The 25228-nt window shown below is 36.7% G+C and overlaps 1 protein-coding gene across 1 annotated transcript in view; it reads left to right on the forward strand.

The window, feature by feature from the left end:
* The window catches only part of LOC136025026 (FAST kinase domain-containing protein 1, mitochondrial-like), a 37128-nt gene extending 12160 nt beyond the window's left edge, over positions 1-24968 (forward strand). The window contains exons 2-7 of the mRNA XM_065700666.1: positions 9729-11557; positions 14720-14962; positions 15725-15875; positions 17244-17367; positions 19015-19134; positions 21201-24968. Coding sequence (XP_065556738.1) covers positions 9729-11557; positions 14720-14962; positions 15725-15875; positions 17244-17367; positions 19015-19134; positions 21201-21502 — 2769 coding nt within the window. The 3' untranslated portion in view covers positions 21503-24968. The remainder of the gene's footprint in view (positions 1-9728; positions 11558-14719; positions 14963-15724; positions 15876-17243; positions 17368-19014; positions 19135-21200) is intronic.
* The last annotated feature ends 260 nt before the right edge of the window (positions 24969-25228 follow it).

Genomic DNA, 25228 nt, shown 5'->3' on the forward strand with positions numbered 1-25228 from the left:
AATGGTAGAATGAAGATCCAAAATACCTATTCAGGTAGACTATTTTCAGAGGCCCCTAATTGCCTACTTTGGCTAATTGATAGTTAACTTTAGTCACAGCAAGTGCATGAAAATGGCAAAGTTCAAAGTCAACAAACATTCAAATAAGTATACCTCTACCCAAGTATGCTGCACATGAAAGGTTCATGAAGGTAGATTTCACCATGGCATATGTCTAGCCGATATGCTCTCCACTACACTCCTAGTCACTCCTACTCTAAGCCTCTTCTATCTGCTTTTCCACAAGTGATCAGCTTAAGAAACATGGGGGGCTAATCGCATACAGGTATGGCTCACATAAAACCTATTGTCATTCATACTATAACTGATAGATATTTTGAACAGTCTGAACTTGTAGGTTTGAATGTGCATTTTGTTAGATCACTAAGTTAGTGATCGAGCCTGTAGCAATGTGGGTTGCAAGAAGGACTTGTTGCACAAATACCGCACATAACAATCATCTGAATAAGCCACTACACTACATACTTAGCGTTGCTGACATGGCAAATCTGAAGAAGACTTCAGCAGACTTACCTCACAACTGGAGTTAAGATGATAGCATTTTTAGTTTTTGAAAATCCGCGGCAACTTTCCGTTTTCCATAACGACTCCAAATTTACCATAGAGTTAACCTCTAAATAAAAGCAGACAGACAAGTCGCGAGAGTATTTGCCATAGCAATGAATGGTAAAGGTTCCGTTTACAAGTAAAAATCGTTCTTTTTTTTAGTTTTGGAGAAAATGTACTGAATTTGTACCAGTTCGACGTAAATGTACTGATTTTATGACTTTAAAAAAAAGTTGTACAGATGTACAGGTCAGAGAAAAAAGTACTGAATCTGGTACAATTGTACCACCCATCGCAACACTGGACTGGAGTTCTTGCGACTTATGCGTTTCCTGCCTGAGCGCTATTTTAAAGGCTGATGTGAATATGGCCCAGTTTTGGACATATCCATATTTTTCTTTTTATTGTCTTTTAATCTTGGGATGCTATTTTGTAAGTGATGCTTGGTAATTACATATGGTGCCTACCAAGTTTAATAGTTCTTGGCTTGCTAAGACGGATTGCAGCGGTAGAAAGATTGGCGAATGGTGTAAGACTGGGAACGACCAGTATTCGTTCTTTTGAAAACTCTGTTTGAAAATTTTGGTTGCACAGCTGGGGTTGCTCAGTAGTAAACCAACATGTGCGATCTGCAGGACACAAAGCCGCAGTTACTGCTTAACTACATCCACTATAGCTTCACCTGAATGGACAATCTCGAGTTGATGAAAAAACTGAGGATAAACTGTTAGTTGGTACAAACATGTTTTGTGAGCGTGATGCCGCTTATAAGGCTGAGTTAATATGGGCACTTCAGACGGTACAGAGTTCCATGTCTGCTAAGTCTTCAGACCATATTGTCGCAACCTTCCATGCGATGTTCCCCGGTAAGATCTCCGACGGAATGTCCCTATGTGTGAAGAAACTCATGTATCTGATCACCGATGCGCTGCATCCTTACTTTAAGCAAATGCTTGTGAAGGACATTCAGTCATATCTTGTGCTAGAATATGACAAGACAACCAACAACGCTGGTATGAAAGAGTTACAGATACGTGTTCAATATTGGTCCTCATATGGAAACGAGATCCAGAGCAGACTTTTATGCACAAGTTTTATGGGCCACGCGACAAGTGATGATCTGTGTAGGAGGATTATGTCAGCCATTGAGCAGAATCAGCTTCCACTTGAAAAACTGATCACACTTGGAAGTGATGGACCAAATGTCAACAAAAGCGTTTGGAACAGTTTCAACGCCAAAAAAAGAAAGTGACGGGAAAGGGAATGTTGAATATTGGTACTTGAAACATCCATATAATCCACAACGCTTTCTTGAAAGGTTTTTCAGGTGTATGGGGAAGAAAGTTTCGACTTTTTTATTCTTGTGCATTCATCTTCTGACGGCTGGCCTTCACATTGTGAAGACTATTGAAAGTGCCAAAAGAAAGTAAGAGTGCCAGAGAATGCTTTCATATAGCATGTCCGAAGCCGCTGGCTGACGATCGGACGTGCCCTTGCTAGAATCATGCAGCAGTTGCCGGCAATCTTAGAGTACTTCCTGAACTTCATGCCGAGAGAAAAAAAGCTGAAGAAACTTCTGTCCACTCCCAAATTTCTGAAGATTGTGGCGTATATCAGAAGTGCGACGATGAAGGCCCGAGTCGAGTTTGTTCTAGCCTCAGCAGAACTGTTCATAAGTTTCACCCAACTGTTCCAGAAAGAAGAGCCTCTCATCTGAACTCAGAGATCAAAAGACTTGTTGTGACACTTTGCAGAAGGGTCTTTACTCCAGATTTCATGATCGAGATTGAAAATTTCTCACCAGAAATGTTGAACCTTGCTGAAAAATTTGCAGAAAAGCCCATAGTTTCAGAAAATGTGGAACAAACTTTCCGTCAGAAAACATCACTGAAATACAAGGCCATTTTCTATGTCAATGTGTGCAAACATTTTATTGCGGGGATTTGCCATATTTTGAACAAATGTCCTCTGGAAAAGGATGGTTTTCTAGAGACTTTACGCTTTTTGAGTCTGATCAACATGAAGGATTCAAGAAGTGAACGGAAAATGGACCCCGTGAGGACATTACTCGGATCGATCATTTTTAGAGCCATTACTTTGGACTGGTGAATGAGCGTGGGGACAGCAAGTACCCGGAACTTACCAAGCTTATCAAAGCAATGCTGACGTTATCGCCTGGCAGCGCAGATATTGAGTGTGGGTTCTCGCGTTCTGGTAGGATTCTCGGTGAAGACCAGGCATAAATGTCTGAACGCGTTCTGGATGCGAGACTCATGGTATATGACACGTTGAGACTTTATGGAGGAAAACCAGAACGGTTTGTTATTACAAAAGAAATGTTGAATCTTGCACATTCTGCACGGTATCGGTATCAACAATATCTGCATGAAAAGAAAAAAAGAAGAGCTATCCGAGAAGGAGAAAGGAGCTTTTGAAGAGGACAACAAGTGGAAGTTGCAGGAGGTCCACGACAAAAAGAAAGAAATAGAAGACATGGAAAGTGAAAAGAAAAACTTAGAGCATCAGAGAAAAGAGAACAGTAGCAGATACTCTACTTCAAGAAGTGACCGATAGAATGAAGAAGGCTGCCGGGTCCAAGAGTTCCATAGCCATTGCCCTAGCTGTTTCTTTGCTCGAAGGTGCTGTGAAGTCCAGAACAAGTGAAAGAAAGCAGATGGTGGAATCTGCGAGAATGGAGCAGTCTCTTTCAAAGAGAAAAATTGACCTCATATCTAAATTGATGCCCAAGAAGCAGCAAGAGTGATTCCAGGTAGTTTACCTGTATCAGTCAATCGTTGCCACAGTATTTGTATCTGATTTTAAAAAAAAATGCAGAAACTTGAGAAATGACGAATTTACGTGACTAGGCATCCCATGCCATCTACCACCGATCTGATCCCGAAGACTTCCGAATCCTATATTTGGCCTAGATTTGGGCTCGGGAAATCCTATATAAATAGGACAGAGCCTATAATTGGAAATTAACCAACCTGTCCGAACCCTGATAAAATAACAGGTTAAACAGGTAAAAATTTTTCATTTACCAACCAAGATTGAGGTTTTGGTATATGACTTGTCTGTATTTTTGTGGTCTTTATTCAACCAAATAGAAATTTGGCAGTGGTGTTGGCGGTTTAGACTTTCTAAAGTGACTTGAGTTACAAACTCATTTGTTTAACGAGTGACCAAAAACATTGGAGGAGGAGGGTCCTAATTCCTCTTCCATACATGACGGCTTTGATTGCTGAATATTATAAAGTAAGTATTCTTTCATTTTGTTTTCTTTGTATACCCTAGGACTATATGAAACCATTAGAGGGAGCTTGTGGATGAATTGTCAAAAATGTGAACCAAACCATAGAAATAAGAATAATATTAGCAGTCTAAGAATGTGTCTCTTTTTATTCTTTCATGCTCCTTCTGAAGAGGCCCAATTCTAGACTTTTACCATGCTTCAAGAAAGGATATTGGACATGAAAGCATTTTAATATTTTTAAAAGTTGTTTTTGGAATTTTTAGCGTTTACTTTTTATTGGGACTAATTGTAGACTAATACCTAATCACTATGAGTGGCCACACTCTAGCATTGCCTATAGTAAAGAGCCATAGATGTTCAGTGTGACTAGGCTGTTACTATTACTTTTCCAGAGCCTCTGCATATGGAAGGGGTAGGGATAAAGACTTTGCAAAGGCTCATTCGATTGGAAATAGAAAGTTCTAGTTTTCTTTATAAGAGTCAAATTGACCAGATGGCAACCAGCCTTCACCCGCTCCCTTCTTTTCTAACCAACCCCTCACACCCTTAAATGACATTTGATCAAAATTTTTAGATAGTCATTTTGTTCAGAATAGTTAAAAGGTCAAATTAGATACAGCTCAAGGGATTACATGACCCTCACAGGCCCTGGGGCAAGGGCTGTAAATAATACAAATTTACACATGTTCTATAATAGGAAAGTGGGGCTAAAGCAACATTTCATCAAAGAGCTAAGGGTATTAAGATGAAACTTCAAGGGAAAGTTAAGGGGGTGTTTGAACTAAATCAAAATATACTATGTGGATCCAGGATGTCTAAACGGTAAATCCTTTACATCTCAGAAATTGTATTAAGTTGAAAGTTTCAGTAATGCTGAATTAAATCAGAAGACACTAAGTGCATCCAGGTTTTAAAAAGGGTATAGTTCGATATCAAATTCTCCACGAACGGCCCATGGCATTAAGTTGAATTTTTTTTAAGAATGTTTAGGGGGATATTGAACTAAATTAAAAGATAATATATGCATCCAGGTTTTCAAAAGGGCATTTCTGTAACATTGGGAACAGTAAATGGTAGTAAGTTAAAAATTTAAGATAATGTTGAACTAAATCTTTAGACAAATCCATCCAGGTTGTTAAATTTGGCTATTTGCTTTGTCTCTGCTAGGACTTAAGGTATTAAATTGAAACTTCCAAGAAGGAAGTTTTCAGAGAATATTGAATGGGGTACTGTACCAAATCAAAAGACACTTTGTTTACACAGGTTGTCAAAAGAACATGTCTGCAAAATATCAGGAACAACTAAAGAAATTAAGCTTAAACTTTTAGAAAATGTTGAGAAGCAAATTGAAACCAGTGAAAAGACAATATGTTTATCCAGGTTTTCAAAATGAACTCTTTTCTATACCACACAATGAATATGCTTGCATCAAAGTCACAATAAAACAGAATAAAGAGCTAAAGCTAAAGGGAGTTCAGTGATGCCTCTTATGTATATTTACTCATTTATCCCATTTGCAATCATATGTGATGTTTTGACCATTCTCCAAGAAGGTTCTTTTTCTAATATATTATCTAGAGCATTGGTTACCAAATGATTTTGGGTGCATGACCCAAAATCCTGATGTCCTTTCGTGATATTTAAATCTTTTTATTCAAAATTTTATGTGGACACCTGAAGGAAGCTTAAAAGGCCATTAGCTTGGCATTTTTTTGGATGGTTCTTTATGTGTATTTTATGCTAACAAAAAGTATTATCTGAATACACCACACTTTTTACAGTGTATAACGTCATTGCAATATTATCATAGGACTTCATAACGTCCAGACAAGTCAAACCGCGAAATACCAAGGTAAATATCTCAAATAGTAATGTACAGACACCATACACTTACAAAGGCAAATAAACCTAGCTCAGAATAGGCCGAAATAGCAGACTAAACACCCCATTCATAATCATAAGTCAAGCCGTAAAATACCTGACTAAACATCCAAATTTATAAGTTTCAGTCAACATGCACCTTCGGAATTCTAAAAAATGTACCATAGAAACTAAGAAAATCAATACTTACCATAGAAAACTGTAAACTGACAATATAATTACAAAAGGCTAAGAAATGTAGCTTATAAAACTAAAAATAGGAAAAGTGAATACTCAGTATCATAAATTTCAATCAACACACATTGAAAAAGACAGGTGTAGAGGATGGTCGCTCCAAAAGCCCCCTGAAACAGAGTGACGGAGAAGGAACCCTGTATGTCTAGAAAATTCAGAGCTGTTAGTTTCAAAAAGGCCAAGCTGGATATGTCTCAGATAGAACATAAAAATCTTGGAAAAAGATAAAAATAATCAATATAAGCAAATATTTAAAAACAAAATGTTGAAAAGCTGATAAATGGTAAAATGTAAGCAAAAAAGACGTAGATTAAAGAAAGGTGAATAGGGCACGTGCTCTAAAACCTTAAAGGGGTGGGACCCCATGTCGGAGCAACATCTCGCCCGTTTGCTCAGAAAATACAAAACAGACTAAAAGTCTGAGAAGGTACGTCAATCTGTTAGAAAAAAAAGTTGAAATTAGGTATAAAAATGTACAAACTAAAAATAAAAAAGTTGAAGAAGACGGGCGGCCCCAAGCCCCATAAGGGCCCCAAGTTGGGAGAGTCGCATCCTAAGTCCTCGTTTGATGTTTCGAGGCGTCTCTAATGTTATACGAGGTCGTGAAATGCCCATTATCGCCATGACTTTAAAAAAATGTACGCTAAGGTGAAATGTAAGCAAACAGACCTAAATTAAAGAAAGCCGAATAGGCTGCGTGCTCCCAAAGTCCAGATGAACCCAAGACAATCGAGGTGCATCCTATGTCCTTCTGCGATGTCATGAGGCGTTTCATATGTCCCTATACGATGCCGTGATGTGCTCCCTATCTCTATGACGTAAGAAAAATCTACGCTACGGTAAAACAAAAGCAAAAACGCCTAAAGTGAAGAAAGCCGAAAAAAGCGCGTGTTCCCAAACCCCTGAAGGGCCCCAAGATGGGTTAGGCACATCCTACGGCCTTATTGATGTTGTGAGGTCTCTCGTATTTCCCTGTACGATGTCGTGCCCCCTATCTCTATGACCTAAAAAAGTGTACGCTAAGGTAAGGTATAAGCAAAAAGGCCTAAATTAAAGATGTTCGAACAGGGCGAGTGCTACCAAAACCCAGAAAGGCCAGTGCCTTTAAGACAGAGTCATATAATTTCACCCATTCGGTCTGAAAAACAGCAAAAATATGCTAAGATTCTAAGAAAGCATGTTCATCTGTAAGAATCAAAAGATGAAATGATGTAGAAAAATTTACGAACAAAAAATAAAAGTAAGTTGGAGGTCAGGGGGCTCAAAACCCGTTAATTTCTGTGAAACATGTAGAAGTTCTTTTGTAGTGGGTATTGAGAGAATGCTAGACCTCTAGTGCTTAGCTTGGCTTTAAAACGTGCCAAGAATTACCACCTGCCTGGTTGTAATACCGTGAGATTGCAGAAGACCCACGTACATATGCCTGTGATGGGTTGATGATGTCCCCTCTTGGAAATAGACTCTTTTAGGTGTTCCTAGGTCTTAAAGAGAAAAAATGTTATGAATCTACCATTATTCCGCTGTGCCCAGCGACGATTTGCTCCCTCTTCCCCCTGTTATCTGTTCCTAACCCATTTCTGTCGCCTAATATAAGAACCAGTATGTTCGACCACTGAAAATAGCTAAAAGAAGACAGTGCGATGCAGGGATAGCCAAATGTGGCGTAAAGCATTGCAGCATATTCTAATGACATCATCAAAATAGTTGTACTGAGGTGGTGCTGTTTGTTTATTTAGCCTATAAACAAATTGTTTTTTTGTTTACAGTTTTTTGGCAGGCAGTGAGCCAAGCGCCTATCTTACCGCTTAAAGTTGGATTTATGCTTTGTTGACAGTGCGCTTGTTTGTGTTGTGGACTTTTTATGGACTTGTTTTAAATTTGGACGTAAGGCAGAACACAAGATTATTTTGAACCCATTGTTAGATTTTTTTTTAATTATTATTAAGGTTGATACTTGATGGATTAAGAACTGAGATGATTGTTGGAAAGGTGGTGCGGTTTTTCACCCATGGCGCTATTTAGAAAGGAAGAGGTATTACACGGCAAGCTTGTGGTTTATTCCAGGCTAATCAAACGTCAAAACTAAGATGGTAATGTTGTGTATTTATGTAAATGGTTTGCTACAATGCTAAAGAGAAACATTTTGTCTCAAAATTTTTAACTTATTCGCCACGTGACACACCTGTTATTGGTGATATGGGGGCTGCCTTGGCTCTGTGGTCTTGAAAGTGAACAAACTTAATTGAAAAATTGATGAACTTATCTAGGAAAAGGAAAATAAAAAGAAAATATCGTGCTTTACTCCCCCTCCTCTTTTCCATGTGCCTCCCAATCAACTCCAGTATAGTGCAGCCTGTCTTTACCAGAACAGAGGAAGCAATTTGTTAATTCTCGATGTCCAGTCAGTTAGATATTGAAAAGCTGAAGTGTTTTACTATCATATAAAAAGTTGTTGTGTAAAGCAGTTATGCTGTTATTTCCATGGCCAAAAGCATAAACCAGCTCCTGCAAAATAAAATTGTGTCGCTGAACTCTCCAGCTTTCATTGTAATTGTTAAGTGTCCCACCAACAATAGATGAATTAAAGCTCAAGACGTTTATTATGAACTGTTCAAGAATAGTTCAGCAATGCAGATCTAGGACGTTTAAGGTTGATTTTGAACAGAAACTCTATTTGCTGACATTTGTGAATGAATCTCTCAAAATAGGATACAAAACGCTGGCTGCTCAACAGGTCACTTTCATGCCAAAAAGAGGTTATAATTGTCGCCAGGCTGGTCGCAAGGCAATGGAGTGTAAATGTGGGGTCTTGTGTTCAAGATGAAGTTCTGCCAAGCATATCTCATTCTGTGATACTTCTTGCTCCTGTTCTATGTTCTCTGTTACCTGTAAGGCTTCCGGTTACACTTGTTACAGTGTTAGGTGTCCGTCCTGTCTAGTTAGTGAAAAGAAGAATCAGTAACACACCCACCAGGGATCTCCACTAATGAGCACCAAAACGTGAGATTTGTTTTATATATCACAAACAGTAATTTCTGAACAAAATTTCGGTATCGGTATATATGCTGCTTTATATTGGTTCAATGTGTGTTCTTGAACATTTCCTAACAAATTCTAGTCTTAGTTTATTATGTGTGAGTAGAAACCTTTGTACTTTTTCTGTTCCTTTGAAGCATGTTTATTACTGAGGTTATCCGTCGGAGGCCTGGCAGCTTTAGTTTCAATGAGTATCCAGTCAAGTTTGTTTAGTTCTAGCAATACTTTTCTAGCTGTGAAAGTAGGGTCTTGCTTGGTGAGGAACTTGCCTGATGATTATAAGATGATGAATCAGAACATTTTCCACAAGCTAGTCAGAAATTGTATGTGTGTATTAGTTAGGTATATAACCTTAATATTCCATGTGTTATAGACTTGGATGCGATATTACTTTTTCTGAATCAGTAGTGTCACTCCGTGCTTCTGTTCTCCATGGTAATTTTTCTGATGAGCTTTGTGTGTTGTCAAAAACGGAAAATTTCATGTATATTAACACCTTATCTCATGCATCAAATCTACACCATTAGAGATTTATTAAATAATTTGTTAGTAGTTGAAATTTAAAATATAGTATCATAAGGGTTTAGACCCCCTCCTCTTTCATTCTAAAAATTTTCAGTGCATGTATTTATGGGTTAAGTGCTGAATAATAATCTTTCTTGCCTATAGCTTGGATAACTGTTGTTTTTATGGTTGGTTGTTAATTCTCTTTCAGGTTTTTGTTTTCCACCATAAAATGGTTCAGAAGATGAAGCTGCTTATCTATTTGCCAAATTGTAAATTTTGGTCCAACTTGAATCTTCGTCGTTCAAGGAAAATTCACGTATCAGGATTATCAAGAGTTTTTGATCAAGTTTATTGGGAAAAAAGAAGTATTGGCTTGCCAAAGCAAAACTTGGGTGATGATTCTTTTTTTAAAAGGAAACACAAAAGTGAAAATTTGTTTAATCTTTCTGTCTCACTACCTCTTTATGAGATGCAGGATGAACTCTTAAAGAATATTTTGAACACAACTGAGATTGATGAGCTTATTTTATTATTAGCAAAAAATGAAAACAAGTTAAACTATAAACATATAAGTCAAGTCATTTGGTCAATTTATATAATAGCCAAAGGTTATATAATGGAGGAAAACCAAGGTATGGTTGACGAAAAAGAATATTCTGACCTGAGAAACGACATTGGCTCTAAAATAATGAATAAAATGGACCATATGTACTTGCTTGATTTGATCGAAGGCGTATTGGAAAAGATGGATTTGGATAGTGTAGTCAGAGTATTGCTGGCACTGAGTTGGTTGGCATCTCCGTTGACCGAAACATTGAACTCTAAGTTTGTTTCTTTGTTAATTAAAGATCTTGACCATTTAAATAGTGAAGGTCTTGCTGTCTTGTCGACGGCTATTAGATATAATAAAGAAACTATTGGCGAAGATAAAAATTACTTTCTTGGACATGTTCTAAATTCTGCGACTAAGAAATTAGACTGCTGCGAAAATGTTGAGTGTTTACAAAATTTAGCCATTGTTTTCTACAGGACTTCACATCTTTTGCAAGAAGATGTTATAGAAAATTTTAAAGATCGTCTTCAGCTATTTCTAGATAGTAATCAAGTGACAAAAAAACAGCCAAAATACCTCCTTCGTTTTCTTCAGTGCTTAGCTGTGCAGAAAGATAGAAACTTGCATGAAATGGGTGTGGTCATACTTAAGCTTCTTGAGCCAGTAATAGATGAGCTACATCCTTATGAACTTCTGTGGTTAAACACGGTCTTAGCAAGAACACTTGAACCTACCTCCTTGATTCAAAAGGTTGCCGAGAGATCGTCCCGTTTGCTTGAAATGTCAAAATCTCTTACGCCAATGTCTCGGCTTAATTTACTCTCATGCGTTCGTTATGTGCCGGCTCCTAGCAGACGAAAAATTGAAGATCTTTTGATTATAGCCCTTGAAGATACCAAGTTTAAATTCAGGTTTCGTGACATACTACAAACAATCAAGCTTTCTCGGACCAGAAAACCGGCTATCTTGGACTCCTTTTGGGTGCGCATAATTGAAGCTTGTGATAACCATACTTCTGAATATTATAAGTATGTTCTGTTAAGTCACGCTTGTACTTGGTACTTAGACCATGTGTACTTAAAGCACAGATCTAATCGGTGCAGAGAATTTGAGTCGTATGCCAGAACACAGTTTCTAAAAAATTCTGTTTACTCAAGGGCCTATTTAAAGGGTGCACTTCCGTTCATAATAGCTACATCTGATTATGAAATTCCTGACTCCATAGTTCAAGCTTTTCAAAATATGTTGCTAAATGACACATTTGTGATTAATCTGATGAAAGGAATAGATTCCTCCATATTTTGGCATTCGACCAAAGTCCCAAGAATTTTGGCAGAGCAGTTTTCAGATATCAAAAAACGTTTAGAGTCATACACAATGACAAGATGTGATGAAATTAAATCTATTTACGATTGTAGTAGGGCTGTTGCCTCAGTCAGCCGAAAAAGTGAGCCAAATCGAGTGTTTATGGAAATTTGCCAAAGGTATTTATTTTAAGATAATTTATTTTCAAAAGTCGTTGCCGGTCATAAAATTAGGGCTACAATAAAAACTTGTGGTGGTCCTCGATCTAATAAAGCAAGAGCTCACTTGATATTTTTTCAAAGAATGGAGCCCTTTGTCATGTTAGAAGGCCTCAATTTGGGCTCTGTATTTAAAACAAGTAGCCAAAATAAGGTACTGCTGCTCTAAAGAACCTTTGGTATTCTAGGCTTTCTCCATTAAAATAAATTTTCTGACTAGACCTCTGGCCTTAATCCAGGTTCTTTGTCTTAAGTGAAGGATCGAAAGCAGGTGCTGCCTTGTGTCCTAAGTTTTCTTTATCAAAATGAAAGTTCTAACTGGAATCACGTAACTTGTTCAATAAGGGAAATGCTTTTTTTTGTTTTTAGGTTTTTGCCTTGGGAGGCTCTTATTTTTATGAAGTGGGCGTCCTTTCTTTTTGAGCCAGTTGTTATTATCTAGGTCAAAAGCTTACAGCTCAGTCATATAAAAGCGGGGTTCAATTTTCAGAGCCATTAGAACTAGATGTTGCTTGAACATAACAATGACCACTTCCGAAATCCCGAGTGGAGCGATAAATTTTGGATAAGAATTAATGCATCCACTTGTCATGGCCTGAAAAAGGTAAGAAAAAAAGTACCGTAAGTAGATTAGATATGAAATTGGTTTAACTATTTCTTTTAAAGTTTTGTCCTTTCTATACAGATGTCTTAGATAGTAAGTTCCTTCAAATTCATTCCAAGTCTTTCTCTTTTGCTGCATCGGCGGAATACCAAAACGAATCTCTATACTAAAGACAAGCTTTTTTTTTTTTTTTTTTTTTTTTTTTTTTTTTTTTTTTTTTTTTTTTTTTTTTGTCTAACAAGAAAACATCAAATTTTGTTTACCTAGATTTTGAAGAAAGTATCATACTGTTGTCGTTTAGTAAGTAGCCTTATAAAGTTGGCACCAGATTACAATTTTAGAGGCTTGGCAAGATTCTTTTGTGATCCACGACTTTAATATATAAAACCAGCACATGATGCAATAGAACTTGATAGTGCACCTTCTAAGCTACATGAGTTAAATAAGAGTTGACGAACGAAGATCCTAAAGGACAAAGTTATGAAGGTTGATTCTACTTCAGACATATTCTACTAGCAACGTATTCCCGGAACAAAGCTGGGCCAAACATTTCAGTATCCATTTCGTCTGTAGAGAAAATTATAGCCAACTCTAACCATTCTCTTTGTGTGTTTACTCTGTTCCACTAAGCAGGTCCAAGGGATAAAAAAAGTGGTCGGAGAGCTTTAGCCTGACCTGTGAGCGTGTAAAACAGATCCAGTGGATAGAAATTTGTGAATTTCACCTGGAGAGGGAGGAGATTTTTCTGATTTGTATGACAGCTTCCTTGTAGAATTCTTTGACCGTGTATGTCTCTCCTTTGCTGTTTTCAGCGAATTGGGGATTAGATTTCAAATCGGCATGGTTTTCTGTGTTCAAAAATAGAAAGACGTGTTCCAGGTAAGATGATTAGACTACATGACCATGTCGACATACCTAATGTTCTTTTGGCTCTTAAGGTAGGAATAAGTGGGGAAGTTGTTGCTGAAAGTCGTCAGCACTAATTCAACTTCTTTTTTCAGCCTTAAAAAAAGCTTGATTCACACTGGATACATATATTACGTTCATATAATGTTTCGAAAGTGTTTTAGAAGCCTCCATTAGTGCCGCCAAATAGGGATTTTTTAGTGCCAATAAAACCAGTTCAATTCCATGGGGAGAGCCTGTAACTGCTAAGTCCGCCCATTAAAGTGTCAAGGTGTCCCATTTCTCCAGCATGTATCTTACAGTTTGGGGGATTGAAATCCAACAGGCTGGGGTGAGACCCAAAATCCTTTGAAGAGTTGGGTGAATACTTGAAATTATGTATACACGTGCATTCGCTTGACACCGTGCCTAAAAACCAGTCACATTTCAACACAGATCCTGGAGACCTTTAGAGCAGCTTTTTACCGGCATATTGAGCACAAAAATGGCAAATATGATATGAACATTTGACAGTCAAAACCCATGGCTATTTAGCTGCAATGAGTGTTACTTTTACTTACTTGTGCTTGATGTAGGACCAGACGTGGACGCCTCATCTGGCGTCTAGAAGACTCTGTATGGTTGATTCCCATGTTCGTGATCTCGTGCCAGCTCTTCAGAAAACTGGAGCCAGCAGATCTCCCACTTTCTGCCAGAATTTCGAAATCTTCCAATGACCGCCGACAGACTATGAAAATTGCCCATCACAGAATTAGTCATATCTGCACAAAGTCAAGCCTAGTTTCCTAGGTCAGCTCCTTCTTTTTCAAGAGCTGTAATAACAGCTTTGAAGTGTGACCCCAATGCTTTTTGCAACTCATTCGTCGTTTTTGTTTGCCCTTGTTTAGCCTGCTTAGTAACTCTGCTCCTAGTAAGGACTTGGCTAAACTTGTGAAATCGTCGCATAGACTATAAGGTAGACTATGCTTCACTAAGAAGCAAACAATTTAGCTGTTTAGTTTTAACAAACGATCTTCCACTGATTTATGCTTGAAGTTAGACCATATGAAATAGGTAGGTCTTCGGAATAACCCAGTTCCCAAGTGTCCAAAACAACAAGATACAAAGAGGAATTGTCTGAGCTAAACTGCTTTGTCTGAGCTAAATTGCTTCTGAGGGTCTTTTTAGGAGCAGTGAGAATTTTGGGGTATAGGGAGGGAGATACGCTTGAAAAATAATATTTTTAGACTTTTGAAGCTCGAATTTTTTTGTGCCATTTTTTTCTTTCAACCGGTGGTGTATTTTGAAAATTTGGTTTTTTTTTCCTATCATTTGGCTTAACTATATTGTGGAATCCATATTTACCAGACATTAATGAAAACAGATTCGTTGCACTTTAGTTCTAACTCAGCTATCTCCTGTAATCAGTAATTGGACTGACACATTAAAACCGCTCAGTTCAGTATTGTTTGGTGTCCATACTAAGGCATTCGGCCAGTGCGGAATGACTGGTAGTATTGCCAAATAAAATCATGAAGACTGCGTAACCGTCAGAATTCCAGCGCTTTTGCGTTTACATTTTACACTATTTAGCTGCCTTTAAATTAGTCTCATAATATTTCTCGTCTTTTAAGGAAACTTGACGATTCCAACGAGCCTCTGAATTCTGCCGTAATCTGTGATATTCTGGACAGTTTTCTGCACAGGAATTGGGCTTTAAATAAAGCTTTCAATGCTTTCGTAAACTATGTCATAGAACAGAAAGAAAATATAGCCATAACCACTATCGGGAAAATTCTACGGTACCTTTATCATTTTGGTTTTGTACCAGAAAAGTCAAAGGAATTTGCAGAACTTGCAGCAGATAAACTAATAAGGTAAATTGCTAGGAAATTTTCTTGTTTTGTTTCTTGGAGAATCAAAAGGAAATGTACGTTGTTTCAGAATATTTTTGTTTTCTAAAATTCTGTTCGTAATTTATATTAGGATTTATAAATCGTCTTTGTTTTTGATTTATTTTTGTCTTTGATGACAAGCAAACACATCCAAGCCAACTAGTTACCATTGTTTCTCCAGCCCATCCCCCTCCTCTCTTAGTTTACTGAGTTCAGTGATTGCCTGATTAAGCGGAAGAAAGTAATATAAGTGTATCTATCTTTCTCTCTATTCCTCAATGTTTTCCGTCTCTTTCTTTTGCTAAAACCTGCTATAAAGGCTAGGTTACTATGATTCCAGTTATATATTTAGCAATTGGGAAAGCCAAAATTTACTTGAAGCTGTTTCATTAATCGTTGTTACTGATTTCATTTATTGCATAGAAAGACAGTTTTTTTTTTATTTGTACATCCTAACAAAACCCCGTCCCCAACATGGTATGTAGCACCATCTTACTCTGGAAAAATATGGAAAAAACAGCTAAAAATTTCGACGTTTCGTTTTGTGAACCCTTCCCCTTGAAAAAATTCTTTGACCACCCCCCCTCCCCCCTCTGGCCTAAAGCTCATACCAGTCTGCAACTCTTATGTGTAAAGAAATAATGTTGACTGCCCTTGAAATTCTAAAGACCTCCTCTATATTTAATCGTAATTTACTTGAGCTTTACCTTGGTTTAAGATTAACCAGGTTTATTTTCTTTGTAGGGGTACTGGTGAAGTTCAGGGATTGACCATACTCCAGGGAGCTTTAGCCTTGAATTTCCTTCAATATTTGCCTTTGGAGCTGGTCAAGAAAATCTTTAGTGCTTCCTTCTTAGACTACTTAGATGCTGAGATTGATTCTGAAAGTCTCTCGGTAATTATTGTTATTATTTTTTTTTATTTTGTTCTAAAGTTGTCGCACAAATAATAACTTTAAATATTTTATTTTTTCTCGGGCTCAATGAATTTAATCTGAAAGAAACTGCAAATCTAGAAATCTGCTCCGTAAAGAGCATCCGTAAAGAGTGTCCGTAGCAAAATCTCGGAACACTCGGAAGTTTTTCAGCTCACTTGCAGCTATTAATGGCTTTTATAATAATTTATATTAATCTAAGGCTTTAAATGAAACCATTAAGGCTTTATGGCAAAATTAGATAGTTTCCAGGAATTTTGTAAAGCAAAGATTCAAGATAATTCTTTCAAGATTCAAAATATTCAGCATTTTATATAGAAAATCCTATCTAAAGTTTGAAGTATTTTTCAATTTTCAGCTGAAAAAAAGAAGGAATACGTAAAGGGAAAAGGGATGGTACATAGTGTGGTTATGATACGAACCGTTCATTTAATAACAAAAATGATAAAAATGACTTGTATTATCAAACAATTAACTTCAAATAATCCCCCCTAAATTATTAAGGAAATAAGCAGTTATGTCGTGCCTCGTTTGAACAGGAATCACTCAAGCATTTACAATTATTACGCTTGAAAAACAAAAGGCCGTGTACCTTTCAATGCTGTTCCACCACTAGATTTTTTTTTAGCAAATATAGTAAAGGGTGCACGCGAAATTCAACCAACGCAAAAGTCAGTCTGCAAAATTCAACCTGGAAAAATTCAATACACGCAAATTTGATCTCGTAAAACTTAACCTATTTGGGAAAAAACACAAATTCACGTCTTTTTAGGCTGAAACTGTTCAGGTCGTTTAGCCTTTTTTTTTTTTTTTTTTTTTGGTGGAGGAAGGATTGGGTTTCCTAAGATTATCTCAGTGGGTGAAGGGATGGATTTTCTTGTGTTCAGTAGATTTAGTTTCCTGGCTAGGACGGAATTTTGCCAGTTTCAATTACGTTTTGTCCATAGAATTTACCAGGCTGATTTTTTTTGGACTGAATTTCGCTTAGGTTTAGTTTTTCTTTCGGTGACTTTTGCCAGATTAAATTTTACGTTAGTTGAATTTTATTTGGGCTTAGTTCTGCCGGTTTTTTTTTTTTTTTTTTGTAATTGATCTTTAATAGGTTGAATTTGGCTGAGTCTTGTCGGTTGAAATTTTTCCAGTTTAAGTTTAGCTGGTTTGAAATTTTCAGACTGAGTTTTGGGGGAACCATATTAGAGCTATGTAATAGGATAAACTGTTTTAGGCCAGCTTATGATTAATCAAGTGTTTTATTTTATTTCATTTAGTTTATTAAGTTTTTATTTTGGAATTTAAACTAAAATTTAATTTGTATCCCTCTTTTTTAAGTATCCGGCCAACGTTAGAAGGTCTCTGATGTTGCTTAATAGGGCGGTGTGCCTTGGCTCTCCTGAAGCGAAAGTCCCCTGGTTCCATGAACAGTATTGTCAGTCAATTTTACATACTAAGCAAGGTAAGTTTTTTTATTGCTTTGAAAAACCTAACTAACCCTTTGATTTTTGTTGGAAATTCTATGCGTCTCCGTGCACCTTGAGAAGGACTCTCATTCTGTATCAGAAGAAAGATTTTCACGAAATATTGTCGTACGTTTGCCTGAATCATCACCGTATTTTAATTAAGTAATTTCAGCTCATTAGCACAAAAACTATTTACTAAGGTATATGGGAGGTATGTCTGAACTCAATTTTTTATGCTCTAATTAAAAAGTGGTGTCAGAGAAGAACATCTTTGAAGACATAAAGTAAAATACATAAAATATATTCAAAATAATAAAATCAGTGCAGTAAAAAGGAAGAAACAAAAATTTTAAATTCAGTTATTCAGTTATTGCACAGTGATATTGACAATCCTGAATATCAAATGCTATGCCAAAGTAAAACAGATATCTTTTCTAGAGCTTTGCTTTAAACTAAACTTAGTTTCTGATGCTTAGAAAACGTGGATTCAGGTCTGGGCAAACTTGATTTCGATAAGATTTGTCAGAGACAAGATATGGCCCCGATTCTAGAATACTCTTGTCCAAGGTTTGGGCAGGGTAGAAAAATTCTGGACCATGCATTATGCCAGTGTCAGACACTTGGTTTTGTATGAACTGCTTTCCGGAAATTGGTAATTCTTTCAATTTCTCATTATTCTTGGAAACTGATTGCGAAAGAACGAGTTAGTCCGTCTTATTAAGGCTACAACGTATGAGGTACTAGCTATTTTTCATCGCCTGTTTCAGTTAATACAGATGTTTCTCTTTTGTTAATGTTTTTTGGCTTAGCCAGATCTTGCCAAATTGTTCTTTGACTAAAAAACAAGTCTATCTGTTATGTAGCCTATATTTAAGTTCTATGAGTAGGAACATTAGGACTATCGAATAGAACTGCTATCTGAATCGAAAAACATCTTGGTATCCTTCCATCGCTAATCGTAATCAAATAATTTTTTATTGTAATGATTTAGTTGCTAATCTTACTCCTTTTTCTGATGCTCGGACCACGTGTCCCTTCTGTCCCTTGACCCCAACAGTGAATTGAGTGCCGAAAGTTTCACTGGATAGCATTTTGATCATGTAGAAGCGTATCAAAGAAACCCCTAATGTTCAAACCAAGAAGAAATAAATGAGGCAAAGACTAATTAAGAGTTGCCCAAATATTTTGTAATTGCTTCTACTTAGATTGCAGCCTTGGATGCTTCAAGAAAGTTTTGTTTCTCTTCTGGAAGAGGGATGCTGGCCATTATTGGTATTGAGTGATTTTTAAGGGATACATACGCTTTCTGGGTACAGCATGAAAACTGGCCTGGGGTGAGGAAATATATTAAACTGTCATCGATTCGTGCTAATAGGGTCTTGGGCTGCATTAATTTGTCCCTCAACATCGGTTGTTGTTTTATTCTATCAATTATTAATGCAGAAAGAAGCCTTGGAAAACAACTGGCGTTAGTTAGGAACACTGATTGTAGAGGCTAAAAGAGTAGATGCACAGTGAAAAAGAATTTTGACCAAAGTGCAAGTAGATCTGAACTACTGAATTTTATGCTTTTATCCAATGTTTGTCTTTATCATTTATTTCTTCCCTTTTTACTTTCGCTCGTTTGTTTTTTATCCTTTCAGATGAGCATGGATGTAATTCTTCGGTGTTAAATCGGGAAATATACTTCTGTTTAATTCAGCTCCTTGGAGGAAGTCATTTTATCAAGAGCTCTTCCGTGTCTCCGTATTATCACAGAATTGGTAATTTCTTCTTTTTTATATATAAAATCCTTATTTTTTTAGCATCTGAACCGGCTATAAACAACGAATATGTTCTATAAGCACCTAAAATACTTCAATCTCTCTCTCTCTCTCTCTCTCTCTCTCTCTCTCTCTCTCTCTCTCTCTCTCTCTCTCTCTCTCTCTCTCTCTCTCGCTCTCTTTCGTTCTCTGTGCCTCCCTGGCCGTCTTTATAGGTCTTTTCTTGTGACGTTGTTTTATCAACAATCTGTTGTAGTGGATATTGCTAGCCTTAACCTGACTGATACAGTTTAACCAGATCCAGTACGTTCTCTTGTCTCTGTGCCTGAGCTCAATTTACAAATAAGACAAAATATGGTATTATTTTTACCAAGAATACATACGATTTCAGAACATTTTTACGTTCTGGAAGATTCTTAATTTCAATTTTAGTCTATTCTTAGTTTCTAAGATTTCAGCAAAAGATTTTACTTTGCTCATCGTCGCGTGACTGTTTTTCTTCTCCAAATCTATTAATTTTCGTGTCAAATATAAAATATTTTGCGGTTAACTAAAATCGGGTCTTGGTACCCGGGTTGGTGCTCTTCGGGATCTAAAATCGGGAGAGTACTTTGCTAATTTCGGGACAGCAGCTTATTATTTCCGGCACTGTTGGAGATCAAGTAAATTAAATTCCTTTGGTTTGAAGGTTTTTCTTTATTTTCGTTCCTAGAAGTGACACCAATTCACAGTTGTTGTTTTTTTTGGGGGGGGGAGAACTTTTTCGATTTATAAGGTAGAAAAGGTATTTCCAAAATCTAGGATAAGGGCTTTTTTGAGTTTTTTGCGATTAAAGAATAAAGATGCAAAAAGGTTATTTTCAATATTGAGGGGGAGAGAGGTAATTGTGTCCTCCTACTTCTGACAAATTGGCATGATTATTCTGAGAGTTGGAACTTCTGAGAAATTTGGTCCTAAAGTTTTCCTCGGTTAGAGCAACCACGGATGATCAGATGCAAAATTTCTTAGATTACACTGCATTTGCATTTACAATTGAAATAACGATGTTTTAGGAACGAGTGAAATTTTTCAATAAGGCTGTGAAAAATAAAAAGAAACAGTAATACAAAATGACAATAAAAATCCGGATATTTTGGCTTCGCGTCTGGAAGATACATCAACGGGGAAAAAAAATAGCCGAAATAAAACATTGAAATAAACTTTTGCATTGCTAATTTGGCAAAAGCTCGTTGACTTTTTCAAAGATTATATCATCTTGATCTTTATTATTTAAGTTCAAACTTGCATGGGACTAATTGCGTGTATTTATTTGTTTTGTTTAGCCTATTTTTTTCCTTAATAAAGGCTTCCGGATAAAGCCGAAATATTCGGACTTTAATTTTTTGTTAAAATTTTTTTATTTGACTTTCTTTTTTTAAAAATTCCCTGTTTTTTACATTATAGTTTCGATTGTATCAGATATAAATGTTTCATTTTTATGCCTCTTTGGGAAGGGGCTAGAGTAAGTACATTAATGAATGTGCGTTCCCGGTTATCTTTTACAAACATGACTCACTATGTTTTCTCAGTAAAATTGAATGCTTGGATCATTTTTTTCCCAGAGAAATGAAAATGATGCACAACGAAATATGCGTTTAGAAAACAAGCGAGAACCACAACAAATCGCAAACAAAAATTGTAAAACGTTTTTTTCAAGTAAAGATCTCATTGGTGACCGTAGTATCTACTATCCTATTATATACATTACTTTGTTGATTTTTCCTGAGCACCAAAACTAGCAACCAACTTGCAAACAAATTAATACAACTAGGTAGAAGCAGAAAAGTGAAATATAGCGCTAAAAGGGCGATCATTTGGCTGTTTTCCATCTTATGGAAGAACCTGATTTGAGCTCTACCAGTAAAATTAAAGTACTAGTTGACAACTTTGGGAGATCATATTGAATTTGGAGTACCAGTTTTATAATCGTTAAGTAGCTTCGTTTCACGTAAAGCAACTGTTTTAATGTTTTAACCTGGTTGAAGTAGGGGAGCTGCTGTCTTAAAATAAAATGCGTTTTCTTTTAGATTTTGAATTACGTCTAACAAATCGGGGCCAGCCTTTGTCAACGGGTTCTTATGATATGTTTAATCAAAAATACCAATTGCAAAAAAACTACGAAAAACTGGCTTTACTGGCTGCTGAAGAAAAGTTCTTTCCTGTCAACAGCAAGAATATGAAGGGACAATATCATTTAAAAGTCAGAGAATTGGAAATGTTAGGATACCGTGTTATTGTGATTCCCTATTATTTATGGTATTCAATGGAACTAAGTCAACTACAGTCCAAGAAAGAGTATATGTCGAATTTATTATGGCCTGATAGATAGCACTAGGTTTATTATTAGATGACGTTAAATATATGTTCATATTTCGCCTCGTGCAATTTTTATTTTTTGTTTCAGTAATCTGATAGACGTGCATGCTTGTGTTTGGGATTCTGAGGCCCAAAATGAAATCTCATTACCAAAATGAGTTGGAGTAAACTCAGCCTTCCTGAAGGGTAATTACTCCCTGGAAGGTCATAGGAAAAAAGTGAATACTTGTAATTTCAACTGCGACTACTTGTGACTATAAGATGCCCTTATTTTACCAGCTTTTTTTGTGGCAACCTAACCGTTGTTTGTATGTGAAAGAGGATAATAAAATTACTCGAGTAAAATTTGTAACTGCGACTGCTACAGCGACTATTTGCGACTGCGACCACTTGCGACAGCGATTGCGACCACTTTTGATGGCCACTGCTACTTGCATCTGCAACTGTGACTTCTTGCAACTGTAACCACGTGTAACTCCGATGGGAACTACTACAACCACTTGTGACTGCGACTAAAGCTACTTGCGACCGTAACCACTTACAATTACTTGTACTTGTGACTGTAACCACTTGCAGCTGTGACTACTTGTGTGACTGCTTGCATCAGCGACTGCGAGTGCTTGCGGCTGTTGCTGCTACCATTTCTCCCTTGTCAAAATATAAGCAAATATTTTTGCAATTGCCAGTTTTTGCTGTTTAAGCAACTTAATATAAACTGCTCTATACATGAAAATCGTCATTTCTGTATGACTTGTTATTAATAATTATTCAATGATTCATCGGTGAACACCAGTTGCCGCAGTAAAATGGATAAGTGGAGGCTAACGGCAATGATCCATTCTCTCCTTCTCAATGAGAAGAATTCGCGATCAAACCATTCTACAGTAACTTTTTTTCAGCCGCTTGCGAAATCATACAAGCCGTAGTAGAACCGCTGTATTTACCGATCGAGACCAGAATTTCGGAAGATTTCATGTCAGTATTTTCATGTTCTTTATTTCACCAAATAGAAAATTATGGCATAATCCGCAAAATCACTCACCAGTCGGTATACCCGCTGCATTTACCGACCGATATTTCGCTAGATGTCATGTCTGTATTTTTATGTTCTATATTCAACCGAATGGAAAATTTTGGCAGCCACCGTAAAGCCACTGCCCGAATCATTAGAACCAGTGCATTTTACAAACTGAGATCGAGACTTTGGTAGATGTAATGTCCTATTTTATGTTCTTTAATCAAATAAAAAATATTGGCATCGTCCATAGAATCACGGCATGAGTCAGTAAAACCACTGCCCTTACCGACCACGGTCGAGATTTTGGTCTATATCTCTATTATTGTCGTGCTCTTTATTTAACCGAAAGGAATGTTGTCGTAAAAATCGAGACGCTTCGCGCGATTCTACAGGTTAATTTTTACCAAGTGTATGAAAACTTTGGGGGAGTCCCCTCCCCCCATACGTCACGCCTCTGCTTACAGTTATACTAATCTGCTGGAATAATTACAGTAGGCAACTTAAAGTTGTGAAATGTGGATTTTCGGTCATTTTTGCAAGAATGTAGTTTCCAAGGGTGTTGTGAAAAACAGCGTAATTCCCAGCCCCAATAGCAAGAAACTCAAGCTATTTATGAATTCTACGAAAATTTCAAATGCTATAACAAAATTGCGTATGTAAGTAAGTAAGTAAGACGGCACTAGACCCTTAAGGTCCAAATCGGCTGTGCTGATCTCCGTTTCATGGCCCTTCAGCCAGGAAGTGCAATGGGGGGTTGGGGGCCAACCATCCTGTGCTTTCGCACACCCTTCCTGCTTATTTTCCCCAGATTTCTCCAGATACCCATTTATAGCTGGGTCGACTCTGGCTGAGCTTACAGAGTCACACCACTGACCCCATCCCAAACTAAATAACTGGTCACAACTGGGATTGAACCCGTGCCCTTGGACATAGAATTCCCACGCCAGCGCGCCAACCACTCAGCCAAGGCGGCCTGTTTATAGCATACAAACATAATTGCGTATGTAGCATACCGAAATTGAGTATTTTTCAAAAAAGACCCCAAAACATCCAATAGAAGGAAGCACAAGTTTTTGATGGATTCTTTCATGGTCTTTTTGAGTTCTTTCAAAACCACCCATATAGCGTACTGAATATGAATATTTTAAGGATTCTTAGGATGTAACTTCCAAGTCTAATACAAAGAAATGGAAATTTCTAACGAATCCTTCAAAGAAATTTTTAAGTCTTTCCGATACTTGTATATATAAAGCGGGCTTAAACTTCCTTGTCTCATGGATTTTGAAGAAGCCATTCCGAGGGCTCTAATAGCAGAAAATAATTCTTCCAAGATTTGTCCATGTTATTCCATAGCTTCTAATGTTTCGTACTAAATTTTATTATTTTGGGAAAAGTTTTTACAAAAAAAAGTGCCCCTTATAATAGTAAATATAATTTATAGTGAAAAATCTAAATATAATAAGAAAAACGTTTTTATTTCCCTCAATCTTAGTTATTACTGAGACTTTCGATTTTTGTGTTTAAATCCCCTAACAAATAAACCCACGCAGTTCAAAATACGGACTGTAGAGCGCTAACGACAATCAGTGTTATATAAGGTTGGAAAAAGAACGAAATAGAGGTGGACGAGGGTTACTTATTTACAATATATTTACCTAGAGAAATTTTTTTCAAAGAAATTTTTAAGTCTTTCCGATACTTGTATATATAAAGCGGGCTTAAACTTCCTTGTCTCATGGGTTTTGAAGAAGCCATTCCGAGGGCTCTAATAGCAGAAAATAATTCTTCCAAGATTTGTCCATGTTATTCCATAGCTTCTAATGTTTCGTACTAAATTTTATTATTTTGGGAAAAGTTTTTACAAAAAAAAAGTGCCCCTTATAATAGTAAATATAATTTATAGTGAAAAATCTAAATATAATAAGAAAAACGTATTTCCCTCAATCTTAGTTATTACTGAGACTTTCGATTTTTGTGTTTAAATCCCCTAACAAATAAACCCACGCAGTTCAAAATACGGACTGTAGAGCGCTAACGACAATCAGTGTTATATAAGGTTGGAAAAAGAAAGAAATAGAGGTGGACGAGGGTTACTTATTTACAATATATCTTATATTCAAAGTTTCACTGGCCTTGTGATTGATTAGCCTTATCTTATGACGAATAAAAAATAAACTGCTCAAAGTACAAATCGTTTTCACTAAATACCAAATCAGGCTCTGGTCTTCAGAGATCTTTGGAGGGCGGTAGCATCCTGTTTTGATAATTTCCGTTCCTTTTAACTCTGACTAAATTATTTATTTGATTTATGTTCGTTTTAAGAATCACCCATAGTTCGTGTTCGTTTAGGATTTAGTTCGTTAGGATTTTATCTTTGATGTGCCCATTTATTTTAGTTCCTTTTTGTTTTTGTTTCAGTTTATATCATTTAAGCTTAAATTATTACATGATTTTATTTCTGCTCGTTTTAGTTTTCTCTTTTATTCAAGGTTCTTTTATTATAACCAATATATACCAAATATTAGGTAACTCAAGGCTGACAGTATAGCTCGAATGCAATTGAGCTACCTTTAAGCAACACTAAATATGCACAAAAATTAAAAATAAATAATTCTCTTAACCAATCTTGGCAGAAATAAATAAAAAACAAATCCCGTGCCGTACGATACCACTTCCATCCTCCGCGCACCATTTTGAGACAATTAAATTTACAGCTTAAAA

Source organism: Artemia franciscana, chromosome 3, assembly GCF_032884065.1.
Source record: "Artemia franciscana chromosome 3, ASM3288406v1, whole genome shotgun sequence".
NCBI lineage: Eukaryota > Metazoa > Arthropoda > Branchiopoda > Anostraca > Artemiidae > Artemia > Artemia franciscana.